Source organism: Protopterus annectens, chromosome 16.part0, assembly GCF_019279795.1.
Source record: "Protopterus annectens isolate FY-2018-M chromosome 16.part0, PAN1.0, whole genome shotgun sequence".
Classification (NCBI taxonomy): Eukaryota; Metazoa; Chordata; order Ceratodontiformes; family Protopteridae; genus Protopterus; species Protopterus annectens.
The window spans coordinates 642726565-642736838 of NC_056750.1; the positions used below are offsets into that span (position 1 = coordinate 642726565).

The 10274-nt window shown below is 38.0% G+C and overlaps 1 protein-coding gene across 1 annotated transcript in view; it reads left to right on the top strand.

The window, feature by feature from the left end:
* Positions 1–263: 263 nt before the first annotated feature.
* LOC122790799 (junctophilin-3-like) overlaps positions 264–10274 on the top strand; it is a 1554848-nt gene continuing 1544837 nt past the window's right edge. Inside the window, exons 1-2 of the mRNA XM_044058421.1 lie at positions 264–579; positions 1309–2262. Coding sequence (XP_043914356.1) covers positions 1884–2262 — 379 coding nt within the window. The 5' untranslated portion in view covers positions 264–579; positions 1309–1883. The remainder of the gene's footprint in view (positions 580–1308; positions 2263–10274) is intronic.

Here is a 10274-nt window from a genome sequence, read left to right on the forward strand (position 1 = left end):
TGGACGGTGCTGTAGTGTTGCACCGTAATACTAGTAGCCCCTAACCCAGATTAAAGTAAAACAGTTAAGTCTGCCAGGGTGATAGTTGGAAAAATAGCCCTGAGACACTGATGGGCACATTGCCTGTGGGTTATTACCGGCTATTTCAGTAGCTAGGCAAAGACCACTCCATCTTCTCCAGAAGATGCTCTGCAATCCTTCCCCCAAAGCTATACTGCCTCTTTAAGCACAGGGACCAGCCTTTCGTCTCTGATGACGTCCCGTTGTAGCAAACATTGATTTCTGCTTGGTTGAAACCCTGTTCGCTTTTTTAAAATTTTTATACCTTACTGAATATATTCTTTTTTCTTTATTTGTTTTGGCATGAAAATGTACAAGAGACGCAGAAATTAACAAGCGTCACTCCAGTGAGACTCTAAAAGGCAGGAGCGACCCCACCGGATAAAACCTCTTTAAATATATACTTCCATAAGTGTATACATGCTTCTGAAAATCAGGCTCTGGTCCTACACGTATGGAGTTGTTAATCTTTGCTGTTTTTAATATCCGGGTTTTCCATGGGCTTTACTTGCATACATGGTAGGTGCTGTGCTATCCTTGCTGTCTTACGTCTTATTGCTTGCATTTTTATTACATTTTGCTCAGCTGTACGTGCATTTATGTATGCCCCACGTTCCCTTGCTACCTGTTCATACATTTTAATTCTGCAAATTTCAGCGAGCGCAATAACAAGTGTGCACATCTGTTTGTGCTTTTCAGCATGTCAAGTTGATGTTTTTGCTGCCCCGTTGAAATTGATAAAGATGTTCATCTGCAAGCTGTGGATGCTGTTTTGTGTGTATTTGGACTGCTTCTGCGGTTGTTTCATAATTATGGGTACTGTCGTTATTTTATTTTATTATTATTATTTTTTGCAGCGTACCTACAGTCGGCAGTTTGACTATTTTATTATGCAAAAATCGCAACATTTTAAGTTGTTAAGGGCATGTGATAGTGGTTGCATCTCGTTTTCAAAAAACTAGAGTAAGCATGCAGCAGGCAAAAATAATGATTTCTGAAGAGTCGCTGTACACACACACACACACACACACACACACACACACACACACACACTCTGCTTCTAGAACCTCTCCTGTTTATTTTGATATGGCTATGCATCTCCACCCAAGTCATCTAAATGTTGTATCTTGCTGTATGTTTGCAGCAGTGCAAAATTTGCCGTTTCAGCACATTTATCAGGGTTGACTGTTACTGCTGACTGTCATGTCATAAGAAATTGACAGTGTGTGTTTTTTAACATTCTTTTAGGAAAAATGGATCGACATCATGTGGCAGTGGAGTTGTCTACATATTGCTTTGAGTTTTTCCTATGATTTAGACTGCGTGTAACAGGAGATGTGGGTTCAGGTTGTGGATTAATAATATAAATGAATGAAAACACAAGTAAACTGTCATACTGTTGCCAATTTCTCTATATAATGAAACACACTCATTAATCGAAGAACATTTACATATAATAAAAATAAAAAGACAATGAAAAGGAAACCACCAACATAGGCCTGAACAGTTTCATACAGGAAAGGATATTGGTTAAGAAAAATGTCTGAAAAAGGAAAATACAATGAAGTGAACTAAACACAAGCTCAAAAACTCTGCAGAGCTAATCACTAAAAGAGAGTCTGTAACAAACAGAAAGGCAGGATACCAAAGGAAACCAAGGCCAACAAAAAGATTCATTAAAAGCAGGAAAGAGGTGCATAAACATGTGTACAGCAAGAGACGATCATAAAGAAGACTGAAAGAAACCAAAAAGCAAAGAAAGGATAAATACAGTATAATAAGAGGAAGGTGAAAAGAAAGGGCGAAAGGAGAAAGTTTCATGCATGTCCAACGGCGGCAGGTTTGAATTTGATGATGGCGGGTGCTATGTGGGAGACTGGGAGGAAGGCAAGGCTCATGGCTATGGGATTTGCACTGGCCCTGGAATGCAGGGAGAGTACAGTGGCTGCTGGAGTCATGGCTTCGAGTCACTGGGAGTCTATACCTGGCCTAGTGGCAACACATACCAAGGCTACTGGAGTCAGGGAAAGCGACATGGGTTAGGATTAGAAAAAAGAACTAAATGGACGTACAGGGGTGAATGGACACATGGGCTGAAGGGACGGTATGGAGTCCGGGAGAGTCTCTCTGGAGCCAAATATGAGGGAATCTGGAACAATGGTCAACAAGATGGCTATGGAACTGAAACTTACTCTGATGGAGGTAGGATAAATACCTTTTTTCATTTATATGTTTAATGAGTGCCTCTATAATCATGTTCTGACTTCCCTTCCTCCTACTTTTTAATCTGCTCCACTTTTCTGTGTAGTTCTTCTGTGTCCCAGTTGTACTAGTGGCTAGTGAATTGTTAATTTGTCAAGTATTCCTTTTTTCCCTGCCTGCCATGACGTTATTTATGTGTTATACTAAGTTATATTCTCTTTCCACTCTTTGTAGCCTTCATATCAAGTTGTCATGGTCATAAACTTTTTTTTTGTTGGTAACAGAATTATACTCCCACTTCCTTTACACTGATATACATTTTGTTTTTTGAAATATTCTTTGTGCTCATTTATTTTTTAGTACAATCATTTTTAAAAAAGTTACTGTGGTCAGTGTCTGCAGAGCCATTAGTTTTGCTGTATTATTTTCTTAATATAGATGTGGTCCATCTGGCTCGAATGTTTCATCTGAGGTGTGACCGAGGAGCATCAGTCTCCTTAAGTGATGCCTGTACAGACAAACATCATGCATCTTTAAAATGTAGGCCACAGAGTCTTGTCATTATGATACAGCTTATTGACAGCTATTTGCCTTAGTTCAGCATGTCAGATTACTAGCTTATTCAAGCATATTCTGAAATTTGCTTCAGAAAGAGCAGGCTGTAGGAATGACAGACTTTTGGGCAGACATCTTATCTATTATACAGAGGACATTTTTAGTTTACTTCTTTTGTGATATTTATTTTAATTCTCAAAGCACTATTATTTTCCTGATTTTTGTTTAATTAATAGAAGCTTTGCATATTATAATATGGCTTTACCATGCCTAACGTTTGTTTGAGTTTTGCATTTAGGTAGTTCTGCTTAAGTGCAAAAAAGGTGGACACTGTGACAAAATTGTAATTATTCATTGAGATTTAAAAGATATGCCAACATCATTTACCAAAACATGCCACATGTACAGAGAAAATCTCACAAATATTTTTATAGAATTCTGTTTGAGTGAACATGTATTTTAATATGCATCTCTTTTTCTAAAATATTTAAAGAATTCTCTCCCAAAACAGTTATAACTGTGCATGCATGTGCATACGCGAGTGTATTTGTTTATGCTCAACTATGCTTACCCAAAGTGCTATCAGTTTTATTTTATTTAGAATTTAAGATGTTAATAATAAAATCATGTGAGAATGCACAGACACACATGAACACTATGTATATAAAATATACATAGTATGGGTTTTACTCAAATGGTCAAAGCCCAATTGACCAGCTTTTGAATTGTGAAGCTCATCCTATCAAAAATACAGTGCTGGACTTGTCTGCCTTTTGGATTCATGGTAAAGCATGTCCAGGAAGCATACCTCTCAGTCTCTTAGAACAAGAAATCTGGACAAAGCTACAAATAATGGGGGGACAAATGCCCAAAAATAGGGACACTTTTTAAATATTGTTCTTCCAAACTTAGAAAGTTGATTGAATAACAGGCATTGCATTAGCGTGAATTTTCTGAACGATATGAATTCTGAAACTCAATTGTCTGCCATTATTTTTTTACTTCAGTCCTCAGCGATTTGACAGTGACTTGCCAGAAAACCACAATTCTATGAGAAATAGACCAAAAATATGAAGCAAAAAGCTGGACAGTTGAGAGGTATGCCAGGAGGTGATTGCAAACTTAATTTAGATATTCCTGGTTGCAGGCCCATGCTAAAACCTGTCTAACAGATGTGATAGGTTGGGGTTTGATCCTTTGTTTTCTACCAATTGCAGTTTGATTATATTATGTATATATTCATATATTTAATATATCTGTAAAACATCGGACACCACTAACACACTCTGCATTTGGGAAGAAGCACTTTTCTGACACAAGAAAGGTGTCAATCAAGTTTTGTTAAACATCTTTCAGTGCTGTTAAGCTGTAGACTCCCATTAACAGTGGCTACCACCGAGCAAGTTTTCACAACTTTAATAGCTGCTATACATTTTATAGTGAAGCAACAAACAAAAGTGTGACCAAGTAAAGTGTCGAACAGCTTTGAACTTCTTGTTCACCAGATGCACAGTTTGCTTTTGCCAACTATGTGGCTGTCCTACACTTGTTTGTTTGTTTTTTTTGTAACTGGTACTACATGGAGAGATAAATATCCCTGCACTACAAAGAATTATGACCATTTCTTTCTGCTTAGAACTATTTAATACATAGATGTCAAGATTCACGTCTGCTCTCAAGGTGAATCTCTTTACATCCATGTCTTAAGCACAAAACACATTGGTGATGATTAGAGAACCAATCATAATATTCTATAATATGTGGGAGTACGTTGAGTCTGGGTGAGATCAACAGCTGTGCAGTTGACTGCATATGCTCGACTAGGCAGCTGATTGACATGTGTATGAGATTACACAATTCTCAGGGTTGGGGGATATGTTTGTGTGATCTCTGAGTTAGTGTGTACATATATGTGTGTGTGTGTGTGTATATCATCATCATCAGCCCCCTTTTTCCCATTTTTTTTCTACATGGGGTTGGGATATTGTGTTAACTGTCGCCAACTCTCTCGATTCAGTGCCACACTCCTGCCACAGATTTTCTTTCACACAATCCATCCACCTTTTTGCTAGATGTCCTCGGTTCCTCTTACCTTCTTCCTGCCTGTCCCAAATCTTCCTCACCAGATTGTCTTCTGCTTTTCTGCACATGTGCCCATACCATCGTAATCTGGTTTTTTTTTATGTTTTCTGCAATTGGAGCTACTTTAGCTTCTGCTCTTATGTCCTCATTTCTTCGTCTGTCCCACAGTGTGCATCCTCCCACCCTTCTCAGGCACTTCATTTCCATCACCTCTAACTTCTTCAACTGTTCTGCCTTTACTGCCCAGTTTCTTTACCATATAGTAGTACTGGTCACACCACTGTCTTGTACACCTTACATTTCCGCTTCTTCTGTCATACACTACACCTGATACTCTATGCCATTTGGCTGCAGCCCCTCTGATTCTAGCTTTGACCTCTTCACTCAGACTACCCTTCTCCTCATCCACCACTCCTGGATACTTGAAGCTGTTTACCTGTTTGACTATCTTTCCTTCTATCTCTATTCTCAGCTTCTTCTTATTTCCCTAATTTGCTGCTATTATCACTGTCTTATCTGTGCTTACTTTCATCACATGTGCCTTGAGTTTTGCATTCCATTCTCCAATACTTTGCTGAAGTTCTTGCTCAGAGTCTGCCTGTAATGTCACATCATCTGCATACAGCAACTTTGTTGATCCTACCCCTCCGACCTGTGTGCTGATGTAGTCCATCACCAGTATGAGCAGCAGTAGGCTCAGAACTGTGAGGTCGATCACTGTTCGTACTTGAGTCATTGGGTCCTTGTACACAGCCTGCACTAATTTTACCAGTGTTTCTGGGACTTCATCCCACCGCAGTACTGCCCAGATCAACTTTCTTTGGACCTTGTTATATGCTTTCTCCAAGTCTAGGAATGCCCAGTTGGACTCTCTCCTCATGTCTTACTTCTTTTCAAGTATCTGTCCCACTGCAAACATCGGGTCAGTTGTACTACATCCTGATCTGAATCCGAACTACTCATCTCCCATCTTATGTCCTACTACTCTGCATATCTGTTTATCAGTCACTCTGTCCAGAACTTTCATGCAGTGTCATAGTATATATATATATATATATATATATATATATATATATATATATATATATATATATATATATAAAATTAGCAAGGTGTGTGTGTGTGTGTGTGTAGGAAGGCTTTCCCTACTGCAAAAAATAATATTTTATTTTATTTTTTAAGCAGAAATTTTGCATGAGCCAAGGCTGTTGCTGGGTGCACGCTTACAGTGTGTTGGCATTTTCGACCTTTTGCCATTGATATTGTGCTAGTTGACAATGGATAAACTCTTTTACTTGTATTACATTCATGTATATGTAAATATCTTGTGAATAATTATCTTGGTGTGTCAGCAGAAGTAGCTTATCTACATATCTACATTCTTAGGGCCTCAGCAAATGTATATTTATATCTTTGGTCTATTACTAGTCCTAGTAAGATCCCAAAATTCATTAAAGTTTGCCATGTTTATACTACTCACTAAAACTAAGTAAAATAAAAGTTCTCAGACTGTGTATACAAATCATGGATGTATACACAATCCCAAAACAGTCCCAAACTCCATCAAATACAAATATGCATTTATATTTACAGGAAATTATAAAGCAAAACAAAATCAAAAAGACAGACTAATCTTTTGTTTACTTGGATGTAAAAAATATTTAAAAAATGCACATACAAGTACACAAAATGTATGTACAGTCATATTCCCCAAAAATGCTGTTCACTTGAATGAGTCTCTAGAAACAAAATCTGTATATATTAGAATGATGCTTGTTAAAATACAAGAGTAAAAGTAACATACTGACTAGAGCTAGCCAGTGGGAAAATTGACATTACTGGCAAAAATTACCTGATTCTAACTGTATAAACTAACTAACTTTAATCAAACTAAAAAAAAAACACAACAAAACAACTTTATTACTCACTGACTCATCAAAACATAACTCTAAAGAAGTGTGCCCTCTAAAGATGAAATATAAGTATTTTTGCAGGGTGATTGCACCCCCCCCCCGCCTTTCCTTTCTCACATATAGGGCTTTAACTTAATGTTCTTGTTTATGTATAAGAACACCAGAATCTCAATACTATAGAGAAAAGTCTGACGATGAGTTGCCCATTTAGGTGAGTTGGGGACACAACATGGTGTTCTGTTCCCTAAAAAAGAACTGTACGCACAGACACACACACACACACACACACACACACACACACACACACACACACACACACACACACACAAAACATGGTGTTCTTGTCCCTAAAAAGAACTACACACACACACACACACACACACACACACACACACACACACACACACACACACAAAACATGGTGTTCTTGTCCCTAAAAAAGAACTATACACACACACACACACACACACACACACACACACACACACACACACACACACACAAAACATGGTGTTCTTGTCCCTAAAAAAGAACTACACACACACACACACACACACACACACACACACACACACACACACACACACAAAACATGGTGTTCTTGTCCCTAAAAAAGAACTACACACACACACACACACACACACACACACACACACACACACACACACACAAAACATGGTGTTCTGGTCCCTAAAAACACTATGCACACATGCACACAGCACACACACTTGCGCAAACACCATAAAATATAACATGCAGCTATAGTGGAAAGCTGCAGATAAGTCATTCCATGTGTAAAAAGAACTACACAAACTTCTTGAAGATTAATTCAGTAGAAAGTTAGGCAGCTAGAATAGCCATTGATATCAGTGAATTACTCCTGAATCATAAAAAAACATAACTAAATGGAATATCTGGGATGATTGTGGTTTGTGTGATATATAAAGTTTCTCATATTGTAGGATTAGGGAAGTTGGAATGTCATTTGGGAGTTTTCCGGTTTTCATGAAATTCAGTTTAAAAACCTGTAGGACATGATATTTAACACCAGACCCCCATATGTTCCATATATCCATTTATGTGCACTCGCGTGCATGCACACACACACACACACACACATACACACACACACACACACACACACACACACACACACACACACACACACACACACACACACATGCACACACACAATTTTGTGTATTTACACACACACACACACACACACACACGCGCGTACGCACACACACACTTTATATATTTACACAGACATACACAAACATAGACAGAGAGAAAGAAGAAGAATCTCATGAATACTGGATCTTTTGCATTGTAAACCATCAGTTCAAGTAAACCAATCAATTGTATAGTAGCATTGGACCTTATCAAATGATATCAGCTTTGTATTGGGTAATCTAATTGCTTGTTTTGCACTGTATTCCACAAAACAAAAACAAAACATAACCAGATCTGTGCTTGTTGGACTCTACTGGAGAGGGGAGATGAAAGGACAGAGGTGGAATTTCCACACCACATAAGCTCTTAACGAGCCTGTCCATGTACTCTAAAAACTGCACACCAGTCAACACATTATTTAATTTTTTATTTTGCAATTTACACGCCAAAACAGAAAACAAACAATTCTTAACAAGGAAAGGGGGTGGGCTATAAGATGCAAAAATTAATTAAATTAACAAATCTAGAAGTGCCACCAGTTGTAAAAGTGACATGCTGTCAGCCAGATATCCCTTAAGTTTACTGATAATGCCATGAAGTGAGACCTAGTACTGCAGTGAAGCTAGTGCCGTGTATAGCAATGAGGTTCACAGGTTCATACATGTTCATGATTACTAGGCTAATGACCCTAGGTGACTGTTTTACACCTAGCTATGCTTCCCAAAGGTATCTGACAACATCTGATACCCTAGGGTTATTTTAAGGGGTATATATACATAGTTATGGGCATAGGTAGACAAATGCTGCATCACACATGAACTCACACAAGCAAACACATTTGCAAATAACCTAATAAATTCTATGCACTTTTCTTATATAGATAGTTAGGTTCATAGGTTCATAGATTAGTACTAGGCTAACTGCTCATGGGGGTCATATTTGAGCCTAGCTAAATTATCCCATGTAAGAATCAAACCTTGGACCTTGTGTCTATAAGGTAAACACCTTAAGCATTATACCAACCTCCCGCTCTGGTTAGGAGTCCATAACAAAGTGTATTGTGTAATACGTTTATAATATAAAACAAAATAAAACTGTGTTGTGTTCCTTTATCTTTGTCTTGTAAACTTATTTTTATTTTATTTTATTTATCCTATGTTGACTGAGTTAGTCCTAGTAGGCCAGAGACCTCTTTTCAATGGAGGCCTTAGCTGATATTCATACTGACAGGGGGAAATATCTTTGATCTTCTTGCTAAGTGCTGTGGCCGTGATCTTTTTATATCCACCTGAGCTGCCACTAGTTCAGGCAGATGGGACAGTGGTTTGAGGTCTCATCTGGAAGATGGCACACTAAGGAGTGTAGCATCCCCCTTATACTGCACTTAAAAATGAATTCAACCACATGTTGTGGGAAGAGAAACCAGTCTTCTGGTCTTTCAGCACTAAAAAGCAAGTGTGGTACCTGCTGAGCTACTGACAATGTCACCTTAGGAAGACTTCAGCATAGTCTAATCACATGACGCCACTGAAGTAAAGATGGCTGATATAATAAGAGACTGCAGTATACTTTGCTGCTATTGTTACCTGGAAAAGATGAGCTGTGTAAGCTGCTGTTTCCCTTATCCTCCTGATAAAATGTCCATCTTTATTTAGCATCCTCGTTTTTTCACTCACCTTCCTCAAAGATTGTTCCATGTTCTCTGAAGTCTTTCCAACATATCTGACTCTGACATCTTCAGCTAGAGTGTCCTCAATATCTGCTACCCTGTCTGTGAAAAAACTACCTCCATATGGTTTCAGAGATAAAATAACTCTCAGATTGTTTCATCTTTTTTATGGAAGATGATGCTCTGATGGACTGAGATAATTTTCTTAAAGGATGCAGAGGCTTTGGCAACACTACTTTCCTTGCTTTGGCATACATATGTATTTGTTTGTTTGTTAAAAAGAAATTCCCCTTGAAAGGGACATTTTCAGTGAAGTTCATGGAAGAAAAATATCAAAGGCAATGCTGCACAGTACAACTTCTTGGAAATAGTTGCAATTAGAGTGTGTCATAGCAATCTAAATGCATGCATATATAATTAGGGTTACCATCTGTCCCTCTTTGGGCTGTTGCATTATGCGAAAAAAACCCTAAAATGGCAAATGCCCTGAAATTTTAGGACAAAAAATGTATCATATGTTTTCTTTAATAGTTGCATAAAAAAGTTATTTTGTATCTGAAACACCAAAATGTTACATGAAATAGCATAAGCAACTCGAATGTTACAAGAATAACCTT